The 23,876-nt window shown below is 40.5% G+C and overlaps 1 protein-coding gene across 1 annotated transcript in view; it reads left to right on the forward strand.

The window, feature by feature from the left end:
* LOC123968020 (raftlin-like) overlaps positions 1–23,876 on the forward strand; it is a 97,980-nt gene that overhangs the window by 11,300 nt on the left and 62,804 nt on the right. The window contains exon 2 of the mRNA XM_046044487.1: positions 984–1,167. Coding sequence (XP_045900443.1) covers positions 1,020–1,167 — 148 coding nt within the window. The 5' untranslated portion in view covers positions 984–1,019. The remainder of the gene's footprint in view (positions 1–983; positions 1,168–23,876) is intronic.

The following is a 23,876-nucleotide window of genomic DNA, read 5'->3' on the forward strand; positions in this document are numbered from 1 at the left end:
CTTTGGGGGGGGGGGGGGGGGGGGGGGGGGGGGGGGGGGGGCACTACCACCATCTATCCATCCATCCATCCATGAGTTTAATCAGAGGCACACAATAGGATGTCACCTGCTCCCAGACACAGCCGCTGAAGAGAGGCAGTGATGCTGTCACAAACCATTTGGGGTGAGGCGTCCCTTTAAGGCCTCCTCTTCCTCCATGGTTGTCTCTGTTAATTTGGTCTCCCTGGGAACTAGGGAGAGGAAACCCGTGAAAAATCAGGCTAATTTAGTCATCTTTATTTATTTATTTACAGACACTTATCCAGCATATTCTTGTTTATTGGTTTTGCTTCTAAAATCCCTGAGGAATCATGGATATCTGAGTGCACGAATGTTAGCTTTCATATATGTGTGTGTGTATACATGTCTGTGTTTGTAAAGTATTTTACAGAAAGGTTAATCTGCCCTTTATCAGTTATACCCAGAGGAGGAAAGTAAATAAGTACTTTTACTTATTTTTTCCCCCATTTTATATTATTTTATCCTTTGCACTTTTCACTTCACTACAACGTGGATTTTATTTTTGTGCTCCATCCATCAAGACTGTTGTTTATGACATATGTCTGTGGTCAGAGTATTTTGCAAACATTGTATACAACAATATTTGTGAAAGTTACAGAGTATTAAAATAAATAAGGCTGTTATGATCTTCATTACTTCATTACCATGCAATGTGTGAAGAATTACTTATCTTAACCAGTTTGCTAATTGATTTTCATCATATAGATATGAATGGAAATCTGTGGTTGCCTGGGATGGTAGCAATCCTAAATTAAATAAAGGATCTGAGAACTTCTTTCACCACAGGTTACCCCAATTCTTTAACACTACACAAACACACTAATCTATGCGCACTTAGTCACTTACTCATTTCCTCACTGGCTATAGCCAGACACACAAGTGACAATGAAACACTGTCTCAGTCTATTTTGTCTGTTTGGCAGAGTTTGTGCGCAGAGAGACAGACACACTGTGAAGCCATGGGCTGTGGGCTGCGTAAGATGAAGCCAATGTCGGACGAGTGCAGTCCAGGGAAAATTTACTCCACCCTGAAGAGACCACAGGTGGAGACCAAGGTGGGCGTGGCCTACACTTACCGCTACCTCGACTTCCTCATTGGCAAAGATGGTAAGACATGAATTTCTACCAGTGCTTAAAGATGGCGTCAAATAATCTGTGACCTTTACTGTTTTTTATTGACAGCCTGAGGGAAATTCAACAGCAAACAGAGTATATCCCACAAAGCTGAACACTAAAAGCCAGAAAGCTCAGCATAGCAGTGGTTGCTATTGATCAGTAATCTCCACAGCCCGCTTTTGTAGATATGTTATGGTCATTTTGTGCTGCTGGGGGGTCATAAAAATCTAAATTATTGCCCCTTCCGCATGCACAGTTGAAATGATATGAATAGCTCAAAGCCTTTGGCATTTTGCTGAGTCATACCTTTGCATTATAAGGCCGCAATATGCTTTGCAAGTTCTGCAAGGGGTTGATCTGCAATCTACAACTCTGTGCTATTTGTAGTACTTTTCTGAATAATGCTACCTCCAGTGTGATTAATCTGTCTACACCCTGTTTGAAAATGCCATTATAGCTGTAGTAATTCCCAGCAGAAAAACATTGAGGATTCAGAAGCAGACAAAATCTATCACTCATGTATATGGAATAACAGCACATTGGCTGTAATTTTCATCAAGATCTTCTTGTAATGATGGAGTGTTAATTAACGCCTGCTCCCTCTATAGCAGCTACTGTTGTAATTTCGTTTCTGACAATTAGTCAGTCATGCTTTCACGTTGTGCTAATGATATAGAATTTTCCAGCCCAGTCCACGCCAAACATCCTGCTGGCACCCATCAATTATGCATGGCAGTGAGTCCAACCCGCTAGCAGGGGATGCAAACAAAGTAAAGGGTGGTCTGCTGGGTAGAGAGATTGTTTTGTTCAAGGTCACAGGTTTGATCCTTACAAAACTTTTCAGCTAGTTCCATTATGTTTCAGTTGGTGACATACTGGTCTAACTGAGCTGTAAACATGTAGGCCTAAACAAGTTGCTGCCAGTTAAACAGAAAAGATAGTCAAACAGGGGCTCCCTGTGCTGTGGATGAAAATGAATTAGTTCCCTTTACAAAGATAGCATCCCCACACCAACACACAGAAAAAAGAGAGAGAGCCCCTTCCTCTCCTTCCTCTCCTCAGTCTGAGGTGTTTATACGATGGAAGGTGGGTGTTGCTTCCTGAGATGCCAAGACCTAAATTAACTGCTCGGATGCTTCTTTGTGTGATGTGTATGGTGGAGTTTCCAACACAGGCAGATTATTTTCCTACAGAAGCTGCAGTTTAAAGTAAACGTTAACATTTAGATCAGTTTTAGGGTGGGTAAGGTTTGTCTAGATTAGTTTTACATACTAAATAAGGTTAAATCATGTTAAATTAGGTTAGATTAGAAAAAAGGGTAGGTCACATTAAATTAAGATAGGGTAGAGTTAAGCTAAGTTCATATATGGTCAGTTTATTGATAAACATTTGCACAAACTGATTTTGGCAAATTTTTAAAATCTTATTATATAGACTTTATTTAGAGCGGCTATAACACATATTTAAAATGCATTTTTAAAAAATATTTAAAATACATTTAAAATGACACTGTATCCAATGCAAAAACAATGTGAGTGTATAAAAGGGGTAGATTAAACTGATGAACCTACAGAGAATTATCACATGAATAGTGAGTTTCAACTCAGTGTCTAACTGTCTGACTGCAACCTTATTGTTTTAGTTCACTCTCACCACTCTCATAGTGTTGGTTTCTGCTGCAGTAGGCAGCTGTTTCAATATTAAGCTCTACAAATTCACTGTATACTACCTGCTCAAACAGGAGACAGATACAGTTAGCAACTAGCTGGTGGAGCATTTAGCAGCTATAGAGCCAGATATTTCCCTCAGGAGTTGGTAAACACCAAAATTGGAGCTAAAGGAGAGTGAGTAATTGGACTTAAATTCACCAGGTGGCCAGAAACCCGGCTCCACATTAATGATTAATGTTGCTCCGTAAGTTTGCCATATCAACTTAGGTGATGCGGTAATGTGTCAATGTTGTGTTCACAGCTTTTTTCAGCTGTCGCCAAGTGGGCAAATATAAATCAGTTGTTCCAGGTTTAAGAGATGTGCTTAAATAAAAAAACATGCAGCAAATGTAGGGAATTTGGGGTTGTCGGGAGCAATGTATATGTATTGTTTTCCAAAGCATTTGGTGTAATTTGGTATGGCTGCATGTTAATACTTGCACAAATACGTAACATGCTCTGCTTGTCTGATGAGACACAGTCAGTATGTTTGCATCCATACATATAAGTTGTTAACTGCTGTGGTGTTGCACTTCTGTATGCTACAGCCTTGTCCCTATACAAATCTACTGAATTTACAAAGCACACAACACAACCAATATTCCTGATGCTGTTGGTTGTCATGGGACAGGCATTTTGCTAATCCCCCATACTGCTTTGCCTCATATTCACTCCCATGACATTTTGCAGGTTTCACACAGAACCAAAAGAAAGTAAGAGACTGGACTAAAGCATATCAATACCCAGAGTCATTTAAAAGAGCAGCTCCATTATTAGACAATTAGTAAGAGAGCTGGGTAAGGTGTTCAAATGACAGTTGCAATAATCAACGTATTGTTCTTACACTGATTATAATCAAATTATTAGGCTGCCTGTCCTTCCGCCAGGAGCAGGAAGTTGAGTGTAATGTCATCTGCCACGTTCTACAGATTTACAGTATATCAGCATTGGGGTTGAGGTTGAGGTAAATTTAAGATTAGGTGAAGAATTAGGATTAGATATAGGTTAAATTTATAATGGAGGTCATTATGGTTAAGGTCAGAAAATGGGAAATTAATGTGCTGATGGAAGATTGTGTCTGTGTTTGTGTGTATGTGTGCGCTCTATGCCAAGGAGGAGTCAGGGTGCTTTATGCAGCCATCACTCTGTTATTTCTGCTTATGACAGTTATAGCTCAAATGATGTTGGGAGGGGAGTTTGGTGCCAGTGGTGGGAGGGGGTTGTGGTGGAGGAGGTGGGGTGGTACGGGAAGCCTGGAGATGTAGTGCACGGCTTGTTCGCCCTGACAGTTGATTAGTCTCCATTAGTTTGTCAGGCTGACTAGACTGGATGGATGAAGGAGCTGGGGATCTTGGGCTTCTGGGGGACATGCAGGGTTTTCCACCCCCCCTCGGATGGGACCTGACATAAGGACGGGACTAGGAGGGGAGGTGGACGAGTGCCTCCCTTTTGTTGAACTGTGTGTGTCTTTGGCTCATGGCCACATTATTATCTTCAAGTATTTTCTGTAATGTTGGGGGTTGGTACTTACTGTAATCAGTTTCCTCTTGCGCTGTCTCTCTGTCACTGTCAGTACGCCTCTGTCTGTTTCTCTGTTGTTCATCTCTTAAAAATATGTGCGTGTGTGTGTATGCGCACGAGTATGTGTGTCTGACTGTTTCCCATAGGAGCACATTAAGTTTGAGAAATCAGAGTCTGTACGCGCAGTCCCAGCAGCTGAATCATTTCACTGCATCAGCAGGTTTTCAGGTTGAAGGGTTAGCGTGTTACTCACGGCTGTAATTACCTTGTACCAGGTATGTAAGTATAGGTAATGATTCATGTGTCTGGCCTTTTTCTACAGGAAAGCTGTAAAATATTTACGACACAGTCAAAGATTATGAATATGGAAACAGTCTCTGGTAGAGCTGTAGGGTGTGCACATAAATACAGATACTTACAGTGTGAGCTGCAACAAAAATCTGTGATCATTTTTGTGATCGACTGTGACAATTGGCTCAAAGCAGAAACTGGTATTGTGTATATTCATTAAAATAAAGTAGTTACTCTACGCATTCCTTAAAGGAAGCGTATTCTTGTCAACTTTACCCCAACTCGGATGTTCTTGACGATAATCTTTATGCAATTGAAACAGTAATGTCATATACTGATGTGACAGGAACAAATAATATGATTATATTAATGAATTACTCTGTGTGTTGTGACACAAAATAATTGATCCATGTTACTTTGATCCTGTAAGCCAGTAAGCAGCATCTGAAACAATTACAATGTCATATGCAAAACAGAAGCAACTGTGGAAGGACATAGTTTTTTTTGTTAACTTCTAATTCAGGAACCATTTTCCCTGTCACTGTCCAATTTTGCTTAATGAGAGAAAGGATATGTACCAGAAGCAGCAGAAACATCTGCATCAGCATTTTTACCTGGGGACAAATTAAGGATGACTTTTTGCTTCTACTTCACCTCTTTCTTCTTGGGAAATACACTCTCATGATGTTGAGTTCACTTCACCAAGACCAAGACCACCAAGTTGCACTGTATTTGTAATAATTCCTTGCCACAGTGTTAGATCATATCATTTCTGCAACTGCCACCACAATGGCCCACAGGCTACTAACCAGCCACCAAATGTGCAAAAATAACACCTTTCACTGCAGAAACAGTGATGAAAGGGAGAGTAAATCGGTGGAAAGCTGGAGGTAATAAACCTTCTCTGCACTAAATAGCAGCATCAGCCCACCAATGAGTTGTTGCCTCATGTTGCTGCATCATTTTGGAACATGAATACAGCTTCACGGTCACTCTGCTACCATTCAGTAACCTCTGAAAGAACGACAGAAAAACAAAAAGGAGAGTCTGTTTGATATTGAGATCATGACCCTACAGGGAGCTGAGAAAGCGCCTCGCTGTTGCTGTGTTAGATGGTGTGGAAACAAGCCATTTAATCGTAAACACAAGCACAACTGACACAGGGATGTGTTGCATGAATCTTGTGTCCCAAAATGTGATTTCGAAATGTTCAAAATGTCAGGAGAAATGAAAAATGAAATGCTCAACATGTCGCAGCTTCCTTGCAGGCAGGTTAGGAATACCGGAAATATAAAGAAGTCGCCCTTGACATCAAAGACGGTGAGCAGACATGTGAGGCCTGCACACACACGGGCCCAGACACACACCGTTTGATATCATCTCAGGAGCTAGACATGTCATTTATATGCAAAACCCCCAGAGCCCCAAGTCCCCTTGTTAATATGAGCTGTAGCAGTGGCGGCAGGTGAGTGACACGCAGGAACAGCCTTTCCACCGTCACTCCACTCAGATATAAGACCGAGCTGCAGGAGAGGTCAGCAGGAACGCCGTGCGCCAGAGTGGCTTTCCAAGGGGAGATTAGTCCGTGGACGGTGGGGGAGCCGGGATTTATCCCCTGGCTCCCCAGCTTGAGAGGTGGAATTGAATCGCAGTTACTGAAGGGGAGAATGACATTGAAGGCTGAATTCACGGTCATCTGGTTTTTACATTATATTTCCATTATATTCCCTCTGCCCAGGGTGTGTCTGTGCAGCTCACACCAAAACATGATTGTAAATTAGATGCAGGCCTAAGTGAGTTGAATGGGAAATGTGTTTCTGATAGTTTGAGAAATCGAAACGGGCAAGTGGAGGTTATGTATTGGAAAACACTGAATTAATAATCCGGACCTCCTTTGGAACAGGCCTGTCATCGCACACTGAGCGCTGCTGATGAAGGTATTCAATGTGATTACCAGTAAATTGTGGAATCTTTTAGAAATGTGCATGAAATATGCATCAGCTGCCGTCCAAACTGACAGGACAAATTCAGCCTTGTGTCGCTGCTTCTTGTTTCTGCCTCCTTCCATAGTTAGTGGCATACTAAGTGGATGCTACTTGTATTGTTTGGAGCCAGTCAGGCAGCAAAATGCCAAGCCATCGTTTGCTGAGACAAAGATGTCAGAGCAGCGTTTTAGTCGTGTGACAGAGCCAGAGCTCAGCAGGTTCCTTTCGCTACGCTTCAAACGGCTGCAACTGCTGACAAAGTTTTCAGCAACAGGAAACTGCTTGGTTCCTTCCTCTTTCTCCCTCCCTCCCTCCTTGTCTCTCGCTCAGCAGTATGTTTAAGATTAGCTTTCCTTGTAATGCTTCATATTCTGTGCCGACTATTTCCTGTGTCTGAAGGCTTTGTTATTACAGTTAACTGAACTCCAGTGTGAGGTGTATGTGTATTGTGTGGCAGCAAATGCAATTTCCCTCGCTCAGAGAAATATTCTCTTCATGATTTGATTCAGGTTGTCCAGGCAAGTGTGTTATAGGTTTCTCAACTGGATGCCAGTTGTTGTTCTGTGAGATGGGATGTTAGGAAAATAAGATGAGGGTCAGAGTGCCAGGGAATACGATAAAAGAAAGCAGACACTGAGTTAGACTGAGTGTAGCAAACCTACAGGAGCTATTGGATTTTAATCTAAAAGAGATTTCTGAGATTGCAGTCATGACTGCACTTTCTAAATGACGTGGTCATCAACTGTCCCAGTGCTTCAGCGAAAAAACAACCCCAGGCTCTCCGGGTTTTATTTTTGAGATACAAGTTTTGCATGTGGGTGGGGGACCTGCGTGCGTCATTAGATGAGTAAGTGAGTGTGAGTGTCTTGAAGAGAGAGGAAATGAGGGGAGAAAGATAGAAACCAAGATACAGACTGTGTGTGGTGTGTCTGGTTTGTTTTTGTGTACACATGTAGTTGGATGGCATGTCTTTTCAGTCTCAGAACCACTGTGTCTGGGGCCTTGTTGGTTTGTCTTGTGTTTAGGTGTCTTTGTACGCTCCTGTGTTTTTATCCAGCCTGCCTGCTTATTGCCTCTTCTAACGTGGCCTCTGCTTTTTTCCTGCCAGCCTGACAGACAATACGCACGAGCGCCCCCTCAAAGCTTTATTGGCTCTTATTGCCATCTCACTCAGATCCCCTATGCCAGTATTGATTGTGTTGAAATGCAATCAGGGTCGCCACAGCAGAGGAGCAAACAATCTAAATTTAACAAAACACCTCCGCCGGCCTTCAGCCCGGCCCTGATAGCACCTCCCAAAGAGGAATAAATGTATTTATGTGTGTGGAGAGAAATAGAGGACCTTTCACATGGTCACAGCTATTATTAGATGCTTCTCTTAGAAGCCTGTGAGGCCGCATAAGCAGAATGCGCAGGAAGTGACCTCAGCCTTGACCTCACTTCCTTTTGTCAAAGCAAAAAGATGTTTTGGGTTCAAAGTCAGACCTGTGATGGACAAACTTTTAGATGTAAAAAAAACAAAACAATTGTTGTGTGCAAACTCAGATATTGCCACTGTTTGGCGACCTGACATATAAACAAGCTTGAGGAAAATGCATACTTGACATTCCTCCAGGTTTTGTGAAATGATTTTATGAGTTTGGAAAATTTTCTCAGCTCATAAAGAACCATGTGATTGCTCAGCTGAAGTGAAAAAAAAATCTAAATATGAGTTATGAGTTTTCTCCCAACAGCAAGTATTCACACAATGACATTACAAGGCACAGTCTCAACATTGCCACACTTTTGTCTTACAGTTTTAAACACATTTCTTGAAATTATGCCTCTTTTTCTCAAAACTCTAAACACAAATCCACAACTTCTCACCCAATTCCCCAAACATCATATGCAAAATGAAGCTCTCCACTCAAAACCATTCAATCTTGCTGAAAAACCAAACTTTGCACTCAGACACAAAAAACAACCCCTGAAAAACACACACACTACAACTCAGACTTACACACTGGTGAGATAAATTCAAAACAATACAACAAAAAACGGTTATTAGTAATGTTGCGTGTTGTCCTCCCCATCAAAAACATTTTTACATGATGAACACAAAAGTAAGTGTAAACATTTGCACATTTTTATTCCTTAGTGTACTGTACAGTACAACAAGCCAGAGATTTTTGTTCTCCATCTCCTTCACGACCTTCTCCTCCCTACTCCTCCTCCACCTCCTTCTTCTACCTACTCCGCTCTACTCTTGCTCCACCTACTCCTACTCTTCATCTTCCTCCTGTCCCATCTCCTATTCTAACTCCTAGTGGTCCTTTTACTTCAGCTTTTACTCCTCTCCATACTGTTCTTCCTCCTCCTCCTCTCTGGTGTCCTACACCTCTTCCTTCAGACTTCTCTGGATCCGTTGTTCCAAAACTGAATGAACAGACTCTGGCCCTTTTATCTATCTATTGAAGGTTCTGATTGGTGTGTTATCAATTTTGACTGTTTGTGTTTCCACCTGGGTAGCTGTGTGCTAATTGAGCTCAACCTGTGCTGATTGAGTGGACAATATTGAATTAGTGTTTTCTCAATGACCACATGGTGTAGGCAATGAGAAATGAAGGGATTTGTCTGTAGAGTTTAGAGAAATGGATGTGCATTTTGAAAAATGCAGTTAAGGTTTAAAAATAAGCCTATTTATAGTGTAAAAGCAATTGAGAAAAACTGTAAGAGGAAGACAATGCTGTGAACACTGAATGACTATAATTTGTCAGCTTTATAATGAAACTCTCAGCAGCCTCCCCACTGTTCAGTTATAAATTGCTCCTCATTTGAAACTGTCCTTCAAGATCAATTTACACAGGTATGAAAAGATACATTTTTAATAAAGTGTTTAAAAATGTCATGAAATCATTTTGGAAAACAAGTTGCTAGCTAAGATTTTGTGGTTTTTGGTAACTAAACTGTTACCAAAAACAACAAAATTCTTTCTGTCCTCAAAGACACAACAGGTTTGTAAGAAAGAAGGACTTATAGCACTAATTGTAACAAGTTTGAGTTTCACTTTTAAAATAATAAATAGTAAATAGCTGCCATCAATCATTTTGTTAGAATAGGTGTCATATTCCAGTAGCAGTTATCTAAATGTTATATGAAAGTCTTCAGTTTCCCAAAATAATAGACACTGACAACAAAACAAAAGTTTCCTTAAATGAGGTTTAGTGCATGCAAAGGAGCTTTTCCATTAAGACTGCAGATAACCCAACACTGTTTATGTGTGGTATTGGTTTTGCATGCTGTGTGCTCAGTAGGGACAACAATCAATATATTTAATAGAGAAAACTGTAATTAAGAGGCTTTGCATTTAGCCTCTACATCTCTAAAATAGGCACTAAATGTTAAACGCAACCAAGAAATTGTTATAGCATTGATGGAAGATTGAAGAATTATTGTCCTCTTTCATTAAATGATCCAGTTTTTCTTTTAACACTTGGTCTTTTCTGTGAGTGTTGGATCTCCTGCATAGATGAGAGACCATGAAACAGCAATTTAAAGATATCCAAATAGTCCTTTTACAGACAGTTGTGGTTGTCTTTCTCCTCGTGCCAAATCTATTCCCACTACCGTTAACCAGCTCGCACTGAGACTTCCAAGACCTTCTGAAGTTATGTGAGCCCCTCCCACCACTCTGGACGTGTTAGGCGTTGGGAGCTGGACATTTTTCAAAATCATGTTTGAAGTTTCCTCGTTAGTATAAATTGGCAGAAGCGGTGTGATTCTTTCTGCTGCACCGCCACCCCCCCACCCACCAACCCCCCGTAGAGCCTCTTCGCTAAGAAACCAGCTCTCCAGTAAGGCCTAACAAACTCATAGCATCAATAAGTGAAAAAAGCAGCTGTTTTATTTAAGTGTATTTGACAAATGAGGTGAGAAATTCATGGAAAATGTTTGTTAAGCTAAGCCGAATTGACTCTTTCTAAAGCTGTGCCGATGAGAGCAGCCTGTTTAGACTGCACTGTGAGTCATACTTCAACTAGCTGTGTATACGGTGGCCTTGGATCCTTTAATGTGATTTCATTCTTGGAAGCATGGGCTAACAATTTGCCCAAAGCCATTGTCAAACAGGCATGGAGACGCTTCAAACCTGCTTGTGTTTTCAACCCATCACATCAAGTGCTGGCATTCAAAAAATAGGGTGCTGATTGGGGTCAATTTGCGTGCACGTTACAGTTTGATTGCACGTACACCCAAGTGGGATGCAGAGAGAGATTTGTCGGTGTGAAGAATTTGCAGTCATGGAAGAGAGATGAGGAGAAAGCAATCAGAGTTCACTGTCCCCAGCTGCAACGTAGACATATAATTCTCTATTCCTTTGTGACAACAGGTGACAGTACCCTGCTAGGTAGAGTTTATATGGCATAATGATATGTGTTAACACACTGTGCAGAAGCCATCACCTGCTGTGGAATTAAAGTGCACTGGTCACCTACATGCAGTTGAGCCAGCAAGACATTTTTACAGATTTAGAATCTGGGATTTATTTCCACACTCACTCAAATGTTGTTTATTTTGCCCGAAAAAGATGCTGATCAGCATAGTTTAATGCCATGTCCAATGTGCACAGTTGAGAAATCGTATTGAAATTAAAATCAGCATATTTTAAAAAATGATAGTGAATTTTTGTTTTGTTTCACCCCGGAAAATAGTTAATGATGATCTGAAATTTCTGCACTATGAAAATGTGAGGCAGCCACTTGTGTGCAATGATTCTGTGCATCTCTTTTTCAGTCTATTGTTACAATCATGGACAAAAAACAGGTGTCACAGAGGCACAGTAGGTTGTTAATTATGAAATAGATATCGCACACGTACACTCACTCCATCATAATTACACACCCTTCTCATATTTCACTTGGGTGTCTGGCTCTTTGGGTCCACCATTGTTTCCAAGGATTCAAATGACAGTGGTGGGATGCAGGTTTGTATGTAGAGGCCACCTGTTGCTCAGCAGGATCCCCATCTGGAGGCAGATTAAGCGCGGGTGCGGGGGCCGTTTATAATTTGATTTAATTACTTCTGAAGAGACTGGGTGATGGATTAGCATTGTGTTTTTATTAGCAGATGCTTGGTCTCTGGTTCCCCATGGCCCTCAGTGCAGCCCAGTGAAACTCTCAATTGTCTAAAACTAACCATATTCCTCCACCTCAAAGTCTGAATTAGATTTAGATTGTTTGCTAGTATAAAATGCTTAAATAAAGTTATGGCAGTTTGGTCCAGACTGAAATATGTCAACAACTTGCGAATGGATTGTCATGAAATTTGATAAAGATATTTATGTTCTCTGAAAGATGAACTGTAATAACTTTGGTCATTCCCTGACTTTTCATCTAACACCACCATCAGGTCAAAATTTTAGGGTGTCAAATACTTGTTTTAATACTAAATACCTGCCAAAAAATAATGACTTTCCCATCAGCCTCAGCTGTGTTTAGTAGGGCTGCAACTAATGATAATTTTCGTAGTCAACTAATCTGTTAAGTATTTATTCGATTAGTCGACTAATCATGATTATTCTTGTCACCCCCTAACCCTAATTAAACCATTTAACTAATTAAATATCTTTCAAGTGAAAATACTGATGTCCAACACATAGCCTAACTCACTGACGTCCCCACTGCACGAGGTTTACTATTCAGATTGAACACCAGTATCAACGCCAGGGGGAAACCAGGGAAGAAGACAAGACAGCGTAGGCTCCTCCTATAATTCACTGATTTATTATTGCTCTTTATGTGTTTGCTAACACAACTAAAAGAGCGTTCTCTTAGCCAGCATCATCCCTGAGACCTCTAAACCAAGATTGCAAAGAATTATGGAGAGGCTGCTCCAAGATAACAGCCAGGCGTTATCACCCAAAACAATAAGCTCATAATCTGATTTATTGCCAAGTAAGTTTTAACTTTAAAACGTTTAACTATTTAACAAAGATTTTTGCTTTGGAACTAAATAAAATAAAAGCAAATTTAAAGCAAGTAACTTACTATACCCACAACTGTACACTAACAATGTAATGTCTATTTAGAATAATAAAGCAACAGCCCCCTTTCATACTAACGTTACTTCTGTAGTTTATTTTTACCAAAGTGCTTATAAGTTTTAAAAGTGGAGAATGTTCTGTAGGCTACATCAAGAGCCAAATGTGTCTCGATTTGCTTTAAACTATTACTGAGGAAGTAACGACAGAATAACAGAGGTACGAACATTATAACTATCTCACAGTTGTGGCCTGTCCTCTGTTGTTGCTGCTGCAGTGGTTTGAGTAACTGTGACCAGAGAGTTCTGCGGGTGTGACTGGCCGGCCGGCTGCCACAGCTAACCTTGTATTATATATATATATTATATATAGTATTTAGTGATGAAATAGCATACAAAACTTGTAAAAACAAAACCGTTCTGCCGTTAGCCTATTTCTCCGCTTCTCGCGTGAATGCTTCTTCTTTGTGAGTAGTCTTACAGTATCTTTGTAACGACCCATCAACAATGATATTTCATGTTGACAAATTTTTATAATCGTCGTTGTCGATTACGTCGACTAATCGTTGCAGCCCTAGTATTTAGTGCTAGCATTTAGCATGTACAGCCTCACAGAGCTGCTAGCATGGCTGTAGACTGTTACGGGCGAATTCACACGCTTTTGCCTCCGTTAAACCTGCACAAATAAGAAAAAAGAAACCTTATAGTTCTCAAAGTACTCGCAAAGGCTTAAATGCACCTCTAACTGTGCTGCCAAGCAAATAGTGTCCTGGTGCTCCGGTGCTATTTGTACATATTTAAGTATTATGCATACATTAAGCACAAAATTTCCCCATTTCTATGCAAAAAAGTCCAATTTACAGACACCATTACTAATAGCCACGTGCAGTTAGAATGAAATTATTACCTTTTTCAGAGAGTTGGTGGTAACTGAGGCACATTTATAAGGAGTGTCACATCCAGATTTTCCAGTGATCATGGCAGCAGTTATTGTAGCCAGCCCAAGTAGCTGCACATCACAATACATCATATGCTCACAGACAGTACAATATCTGATATTCACCATGGGAATAAAATTGGAAAACAACATCAAACCTGCTGCTGTGAGATGTGATGAGTACGCACTGTAACAGTCCAGCACAGAGCAGAGAAGAGAAAACAGCTCTCCATGCACCCAGACAAGTTATAGCACCACAAATAACAATAAAAACGAGATGCAGCAGATAGAAACTAATGACAGAGCAGGGGGGAGTTAATAGTTAATTGAAATAGTTATAATTAGAATCAGAATACTGTCTCTTTCAAATCAGATATTTTAAGATGTGAAGATGGAAAGTTTTGTTTTTGCAGCTGCATTTCTAAAATGTTTTGATTCAAATGTTGCTAAATCATGTTGTGTAATGTGCTACTTCAGTATACTACAGAAAATTGCACTAAGCTGGGAATTTTAGCACTGTAATCATAAGTGCAATATATTTTTTGAATGAGACCTTGAGACTGGGCAGACAGTGGTTGTAAGTGATGGTGCTATCAGCTGCCACAATCCATTCTTTGTGAATTTACCCCTTAGTCTTGTGTACTGGATACTGACCATTGATGTCATCCATGTCGATTGTGATGGATATTTTTCCCTGACCACTGTGACATTAAAACCAGGAGTTTTTATGGGCATATTTAATACATTTCATATATATATATATATATATATATATATATAGCAATTTGTTGGCATATCAACACATTATATATCTCTGATGGAACCATCCAACTGATTCCTACATCATAAACTCCCCTCCACTACTGCACACAACAGGAGCATTTGGCTTGTGTCAATGCAACACATTAAATACGATGATGGATTAGTGGTGAAGGTATAGCCTGAGTAACGGGAAAACCCTCAATATTTCATGGTAAGACTCTATTCTGAAAGCTTGAAGATGTGGAATAAAAGAAGAAGATAATCCTGAGCTTAGTCTGGGGATGGTGTTTAGAGAATCCAGGCAGAACAGGCCCAGATACCAACTTTAAACTGCTCTGCAACAAACAGGTCACAAGAGCCCTTGTACAGTTTCACAGTCAAGAGCAATTTGCAAGCCTGAAACCATTTCACACTTATTTGTTATTTTTAGGCTCACTCCTCATCTTGTAAGTGTGGAACAGACTGGCTAACAGTGTGTTGGTGAAGTCTTTAAAGGAGAAACATATTTAGTTCAACACTGACGGTTATGGGTGGCTGGCCTGATCTGGTTTTCAGTGGCACCTTTCGCCCCTTTCATGTCAACTGTAATTGACCATACATATACATTTACAATATTGATTGTTTTACTTTTTGTTAATGTAATTTCTTTTTCACAGGGTTGGCATTTTCTTCTGCTGCTGCCAACATACTGTATTATCAAGGTTTTGTACAACTGGTGTCTTTTCAGGACAGTAGTCACATTCCCACTTGAAGATTTGACAACTTAATGAAAATAAAATGGACAGGTTATATACGCTCTCATTTCCAATTTTGCATACACCTTTTATTTGGCATTCGTAACTTAGCAAATACTTTTTTCAGTTTTCGTTGTCCATATGCTCAATAGTAAAGCATTACCAGTAGAAAGGATATGAGGTATAACTACTATCCCATTGTAGAAAAAGTATGGCTCAGATGACAGAGGACAGGGGGGAATGTGACAAGTGAGCTCCTACATGTACTGCCTGTTCCCAGATGTTTTTTTGAATCTAGATCACAACACTTCCAGTAATAAATTGTGATGTCCCAAAGCTACCTTTGACACTCCCGATCACGCTCACCTTGGCTTAAAACTGACACTGAACTTCTCCCAGTCAGGTAGCCTGGATGAGCTTTCTGCTCACTAGAGTATCTGAAGTGACATGTTGGGTTCTTCTCGCGTCAGGGCTCCGGGTCGTAATTGAAGAGGCAAGCTCTCACTGCAGACATTTTAACGGGTGAACTGGAGGAATGTCAAGTGCTTGGTGCAAGTGTGTGTGTGTGTGTGTGTGCGCGTTTTCAGTGCCTGTCTCTCTCCTGTGTTTACTTTAACCACAGATGCAAACCTTGATATGCACACAAACACAGGGATGACAGTAACCACGTACTATATATCAATATAGATCTGAGGTACTTGCACTTTTATTTATTTACTTTATTTATGTAATACTTCTACTTCAGAACATGTATTTTTCAGTTGTAATTACTACTTAGTTTGCATATTAGGTATATAAAACTATAATAAGAATATTAATTACAATACATTATCATTAATTACATTAATCTATCAAAAGTATATAGTAGTTAAGAGTAGTTAACAGTAATTAAGAGTAGCTCCCTCTCAGCCAGCAACAGCATAAAAATGCTTTATACACATTAATGCATCAGTAATAATAGTCTATTTATATATTATAAAATACTGTATAATAATAATATAACAGAGAAAGGGGACCTTCTGCATAATGAATACTTTTAGGTGTGATAAGGAATGGTAAATGGACTGCTTTTCCTATAGTGCTTTTCTCCAAAGTGCATTATAATTTGTTTCTCATTTACCCATTCACACACATACACACTCACACAAGGCAGTGGCTTAACTAGCGGGAGCAATTGGAGTTCAGCGTCTTGCCTAAACATACTTTAGCACATGGACAGGAGAAGCCAGGGAATCTTCGATTAGTAAACAACCTTCTCTACTTGATGAGACACAGATATGTTAACATCTTAACATCTTCCTGATAATTCTTATGTACTTATAAGGTACTTTCAGACAGCAAGGGGTTGCTGCTGCCTCGCTTGTGTCCATTGTAACCAAACACAATGGCACCAGTGCCACCACATCAGGCAGCATCATCGAGGACAGAGATGCCGGCTGCCACTGTTCATGTGTGCATTCTGTGGATGCACACAGCTAATTGTTGCTGCTTGCAAGTTGATGATGGTTGAGCTTTTTTCTCATGCTACTGTGGTTTGCCAGGAAGGGTTAACAATACAAATGCTCATTTTATTTGTTTCTGAGTTTTTACACCTCTTCGGGGGCAGTGAACATACAGTATCAATGAACAAAATTGGAGAAACATCAGCAAATGTGATTATCTGGTATGGGCCATGGAATAAACAGTTGTTTAGCTGAACTTGCTTGTGTCATATTAATAATCATTTCCCTCGATTTTAAGCTGCAAATTGTTCTATTTGACTGTGGGATGAGATTAAAGTAGACTAGCAGAAAATTGGACTGGATGTAGCCTGTAACCACTGTGCGTAGTTGCGCCCTGCTGCCGACATTCTAAATGCACAGACATTGCTGTGTGGCAGACACAGTGGGTAGTGCAATATAAATGCACCTTTACTTTAACGTAATGTAATGTAACGTAACGGAAGAGAGACATTGTGGTTTTTCTACCAAAGTTAAGGGCCTGAATACTTCTTTCACCGCTGCTTATACGCATTCCTGTCACCACTTTAAATAATCAGCTGGAGCATTCTACATTAAAAAAAAAAAATAAACAATCTGATTTTATTTTTTTCCTTTCTAACACTGGACTTTTTTTTGTCTGAAATCTAACAACAATAATAAAATGCTCTGGTTGCAGTCTTCAGAGTATAGAGTAAATTATGCACCACAATCAACAGCACAAAGCATCTAATGGCAGACCCACGGTGCCACTAAAACATCCCAAGCCTGTCAGAGAACTTAATCATCGCAGAATCCCATGTTTTAAAATTCAAATTTACACTCTTTTGCAATGCTAATGGAAGAAACCCCCCAATCAAGGTGGCACATCTCGGCAGAAAACGCTTCAAATGTGATTTTCGACAGGAGGCTAATGTCAGGGTGTATTGTATGGAAAAAGCCTGCAACTTGTAGTTAGCAGAGAACAGGAAGTCAGAGCGGTGAGCTGTTGAAAATGCAGCAGTGGAGTCATCGTGGGCTTTGATCAACAACCTGCTCATTTACCACAGCTTGTCTCTCAAGCAGCGTCTCCAAGCAACTGAGGGCTGTCAGTGGAGGACGTGGCGGTGAGCGGACAAAACGCACTCTGGAGGCCTCCTGTCAGCATGAAGGCTGGTGAAGGAAGCAATTCCTAAGAGAGAGAAAATGAAACGGAGTGAAAAGATACAGACCTTTTTTCTTTCTATATATAAACCTTTTTACCTGCTGAACAAATTATAGGTAGTTTTACCACATTAAGACATCCGGTGCCTGTTCATTAGCCATTTGCCTTCAAAATACAGTGTTCCCAGTCATTTAGTGACTTATATTTAGTAAAAGCTTCCACCAGAGCTCTGGACACAGATTGAAAGATGCATATGTATTTAGAAATTTGCCCAAGCAGCCTTAAATGCTTTGTCCAGACAATGAGAAAGCAATTACTTTAGCATTTAACCCAGCCTATTTGTTTTTATCTTTATTTACCCAGAAAAGCTCTGCTGTGTACTCATTTTCAGCAACGCCCTTCACACTCGCTCGGTTACATTAAGACCTGGTAGCTGCCCAGTACAACCACAGTCTGGTGCCAGTCAGTAGCCCCATCTGAGCCTTCTGCCGTTAAGCACCTTGCTCAAGGGCATCTTAACAGGAGTTGTTGACAGAGCAATAAAAGCGTGTCTCATTGGCTCTCCGTGTCCAGATTTTCCTCGCTCCTCCGGTCACGAGTTTGCTTTTTGAAATTTTGCCTTGGGGCAGATGCTCCACCAATTTTCCTGTTACCATTTTCCTCTAGTTTTTTTCCACTTGTATCCCATCCTTTGATGCCCGTTACCCTAATGGTTTGATTCTCTACAATGGTAATGTGAATGTGCGAGTTGTGAACATCACAAACTGCAGAAGTATTTGTAGTAGTAGAGTTTATGTCACATTTGATACCAGTGTAAATCTAATGTGTGGTAGAAATTCATGCCCTCCACTCTAAAATATACATATCCAGTTCTAATTGAAATACTTCAGATCGTAAGAAAGCTGCTAAACTCAATATCTACATGTGCTACATGGTTCATTTCTGTTTTCAGTTTAAGATTCATGGTTGAACCTGCTTAATAAAGCACTTCATGGCTGTGGGATTCAACCCCTGGCAGCAGTTCAGTCCTACATTATTAGCGCGGCAAGTGTCATCATGTCCGCTCACAGCATCTGGGAAGTGAACAGGAGCAGACTGTTCTGCTCTACATGCAGGTGTGATCCCATCGGTCTGAGTGTGACTGTGAGAATAGGAGGCGGGAGAGAGCAGGAGGTGTGAAGGCACAGGGAGAGTGTTTGTCTCGAGTCTGTGTGTGTGTACGTGCGTGTGTGCAAGAAATTGTCTTCAATAATATAATTTCATCTGAATAACTGCAGCCAAATGTACAGTATTTCTTTTGTGGAATTGTGCATCTGATTGCTTCTCTACATGTGAGCTGTGACTGAGTGATTAAGCAAGATAGAGCAATGCAAGATAGGAGAAACTGAGTTGGTAAATGAGCAAATACATAAATGGGAATGAGTGAGTAAAAGAAAAAGCAAAATAAGCAAATGTATGCATTGTTCGGGGGATGTTTCAGGTACCTGTGAGACAGTGAAATAGGATCCAGGAAGGCCTGTTTAAGCAGTATATTCATGTGTCTGAAGGCTTACCAGATGACAAAACACTACAAAGTTGTATATAACATTAAGGAGTAAAGATTTTACAACTCTGGAAAGTACTCACAGTGACAGTTTTATACTCTGTTGCAATGATTGTGAGGTAAAAAGTAGAAAAACACATTACAAAGTAATCTACCATGAATGAGAACTTGTAGTATTTAATTGGGCAATGCACTACATTGTTAGATGACATTGCATTCCAGCAAAGGTTGAGCCAGGTTAAATACATTCTTTGCCTGAAATAAACAGGGCTGTGTTTTTTTCATGCAGTGATGTTGTCTTGGCCTGAGTAACAGTTTGTCTTGATTTTCAGTCATCCATCTCTTGTCCAAAGCACATTTTTACACTTTATGTGTATTTTCTTTTTTTTATGCACACAAATTCATTGATTGTGTGTTGGACTGAATGTCAGGATGGTCCATCGCTTGATACAGGTTGTGTTATTAACCTGCATTTATGTCAATTCTTTTCATTTTGACAACTTCATGAAAAGTGTGTATTTGACATATCAGTAGCAGCAGCACACAAACTACTGTTTGCCTGGTTAACAGAAGGCATCTGTGAGCTGCAAATTAAATCACTATTTCATGCTTCTTCCATTGTCTGACAACAGAAACAGAAAAGTGTATACATGAGAATAATTATATTGTCGGTTGGCTATATCAAAACACTGTAGGTGATCACAGATAGAGCATGAGGGGATAGAACAGAGGTTTATCCAGATGAGACTCTGAGCAGAGTAACTGGCATGTTTCTGTCCAGCTCTTTACCATATGTTAACAGTTTTACTGCTTGCCAAATGAAAGGAAGAAGAAAAGATTTGGTATTTTTGCCAAAGTAACTGTTTAAGCGTTTCATGGTGGATCCCTAGTGTGGCTCTATCATTTTCACACCTAAACAGCTTTGTTTGTTTGATTTAGCCAGCCGTGTGGCAGTAGTCTGAGGGACCAAACAAGCAAGTGAGTGAGTGAATAAATAAATATATGTGTGTGAAAGTCAGGGACAAAGAGTGAGCAGGTGAGTGAATACTAAGTGAGTGAGTACAACTGCAGTCACTAGATGGAAGTTACAAGTTTGTGAATGTGTGTGTGTGTGTGTGTGTGTGTGTGTGTGTGTGGCAATGAGTGATTAAGCGTATAAGTCAAAGGGAATTAAGTGAATACAGTGTGTGTGTGTGTGTGTGTGTGTGTGTGTGTGTGAGTGAGAGAGAGTGAGAGAGAGTGAGGGAGGCACCAGCAGGCCCAGTGACTTTCCCAGTGACTCATTAGGTGGGTAATTAAGGCACAAAGCTTCGGCCCCGAGGCTCCACCAAGCTGCACTCTGAGCTGCGACTGCTAATGACGCCGTCATGGACCTCAGAGAAAAAGAGAGAGAGAGAGAAAGAGAGAGATGGACAGAGAGACATAGATTGGTCCACACAGTAGAGGCCCTGATTGCTCCTCACACAGAGAGGTGAAAAGACAGAGGGGTCAATACTGTTCACACTCTTCAGCGATGTAATAGACAGTAAACCCGCCTAAACTCGGATTTTATGAAGAATTCACTAACTTATGCAACCTAAACAATGAAATGTAACAAATCTTGTATTTTATTTAGAGGTGCTAGTTGTTGCATTTTTATACTATAGTGGGAATAATTATCACAAATAACTTGTGTTGCGGGCGGCACGGTGGTGCGGTGGTTAGCACTGTCGCCTCCCAGCAAGACGGTCGTGGGTTTGAACCCCGGTTGCCCTGGCCTTTCTGTGTGGAGTTCGCATGTTCTCCCCGTGTCTGCGTGGGTTCTCTCCGGGTACTCTGGCTTCCTCCCACTATCCAAAGACATGCAGTCTAGGTTAATTGGTTCCCCTAAATTGTCCTTAGGATATTTGAGTATTTTAGCTCAGTAATTCATTCTACTTGTTTTGGTTGTATCCACATTACAAATTATCATTATATTATATTAAGTGTTTCCTGTAGCATAAGTTGGTACACATTGAATCGGCTGGTCGTCATCACTTTGGTTAAGACTGAGAAGTCTCAGGTCAGTGAATTCCCATGAAATTAGATCTGGCTCTCTTAACTTTTTCCTCTAGCGCCAACATCAAGTCAAATTTCCACTTTGTCCAATATTGTGGTTATTGTTAGTATGTAAACATGCTGACACTGTTTTTAACTCAAAGCACCGCTGTGTCTAAATCATGCCTCACAGTCTGTGGACAGTCAAATATACAGAAAAGTTTGTTTATACTAGCCAATGTTTGACCAATAGGGATTATAGCTCACTCACTCAGTTTCTTTTTTATTTTCATTTCACCATCATACCACTGATTCCTTGCCCTGGCTTGCTCCACTGTCTTGACACTGAGGAGAAGTGATGACAGAAAAATACAGAAAATAGACACTCACATGTAGAGGCAGAGAAAGAGGTTAAGAGCAAAAAAGACCCTTCAGAGAATTTTACTCTTCTCTAGTGTAGGGAATAGATGGAGGGGGGGCGGGGTGCAGAAAGCAGTAGTGGTAAAAGCGAGACAGAGGGAGAGAAGGAGAGTTGAAGAGATTGGGGAATGATTCCCCACAGAAAGCAGAGGAAGAAAAATAGGCTAAATGTGCAGAGAAGCCAAGCAGAGAAACTTCCCCCTCCTGTGGCAAAGGGGTGAGAGGAATCAGAGCTGGGGGAGAGGAGAAATAAAATAAAGGAGGTGGTGGTGGGGAGGACAGAGGAGTTACTGGCATTTCCATTTTGAGCCTGTAAGAAGGCTAATGACTTAAGGCGGGCTGCTGGGACCTAGCAAGAATACTGCAGGTGGTCCTCACAGGAGTGGAGAGCTCCTGAGGAGTCTAAGGCCATTTTAATTGGACACTGAATAACGATATGACTACTTCACAGAGAGAATAGTGAGGTGGTGCTTTCAGTTCCAAAAGGCCAATTACAGTATACTCATGCTGTATTGCTTTTATGTAGACTTTATGAAGGTGCACAGGTTTGTATTCTGATGGGTTTTATTACTAATTCCTCTCAGGGAATATACATGCATATATGTGCCACTGCAGAGTGATTGCTTTGGGTCATGAAACAATGTATAGTAATGAGAAGTAGATTAAGATTATAAATAGCCCTCGCCAAATCGTGTTTTTTGACTAGTGTTGGGCTAATGTAATGAGAAGGAGATTAAAATTATAAACAGCTTTGGTGTGATGTCTTCATGAGTGAGTCCCAGTGTTGTGTATCTTTCACTCTACTGGCATGAGCATTAGGACCTACATGTAAGTGCACAAGCACAGCTGACAATACACATTGTTTTTGACAGCACAGAGAGTAATGCAATTGTATGGTACATGCTGCAGTGAAGAGAAGTATTAAAGATGTACTAATTAAAACTTTTATACAGTGACAGTGACGGAGAATTATCACCTGACTCTGCAGTTCCTGTCAGTTCTACAGTTTTTAGTGTCTCTCAGCTCATTGTTTTGGTTCACTCTCACCGCTCTCCCTGCAGTAGCAGATAACTGTTTTCAGTCAAAAAAGCCCTGATAAACCCACTGTATGCTACCAGCTGAGAGTTAGCATAGAGAGTTAGAAAGTTAGCAGCTAGCTGGTGAACATAGTGCAGCATTGAGCAAACAGACATATTTCCCTTTACCTGGAGACCAAAATGGCTGCATTGCTAAAAGAAGAGTGAGTATAGGACTTCAATCAAACATACTCCATATATTATTGTTATGTGAATCAATATGACAATGTTGTATTAATAACTCGCTCTCAAGTGGCCAAAAGAAATACCAATACTGCAATGGATATGGGCAATGGAAGCAATCACCTTTTCAACTCATTATTTAATTTGAGTTATCTTTCTGGCCACCTGGCAAATGGAAGTCCATTATTAACTCTCTTTTAGCTGTGTTTTGGTAACTCCTGAAAAGAATTTCTGACTCTTTAGCAGCTAAATGTTCCACTATGTTCACCAGCTAGTTGCTAACTGAGTTTCTCTACTATTTGGTGCTGAGTGTACAGTGTCTTTATAAGAGCTTTTTGGTGAAAACAGCTGCCTGCTGCACTCAAAAAGTACATGCTGAGAGCAGAGAAACTGAACCAAAACATTAAGTTGTGGGCCAAAAATGTGCTGAGGGGAACTACAGAGTTGGGAAATAATTCTCTGTGGGTTTATCACTAAGAGCAAACCCCTTTCACATCTAAGTAGGTCTGTGAGCCATTGTTATTATAGTAATATTGATTATAGCTGATTCAAGTAAAGCAAAATACTGATGTGTTTCAAAATTATACTTGACTAAATGTAATTTTAATTCCTGTGTTGTCAGGTACTGAAAGTCATGTTGGGTCGTACCAGAATTCCCCCTGTCCTCAGTGGCACAGCAGCAGTTCCCTCAACTTCTTTTTATCTGAAAGAAAAATAAAAACACTCTAAGAGGCTGTGCATCAATATGAACACGTCAGCTGCTAATTGAGCCATTACTATTAGCAGAAACAAACAATTCTCCAATCATGATGAGGCGAGGTAATATCACCGAGCGAGGAGATGTGGTGGATAGGATCAGCAGGATCAGAAATCAGTTGCAGCGGGT

Source organism: Micropterus dolomieu, linkage group LG03 (assembly GCF_021292245.1).
Source record: "Micropterus dolomieu isolate WLL.071019.BEF.003 ecotype Adirondacks linkage group LG03, ASM2129224v1, whole genome shotgun sequence".
Taxonomy (NCBI): Eukaryota; Metazoa; Chordata; class Actinopteri; order Centrarchiformes; family Centrarchidae; genus Micropterus; species Micropterus dolomieu.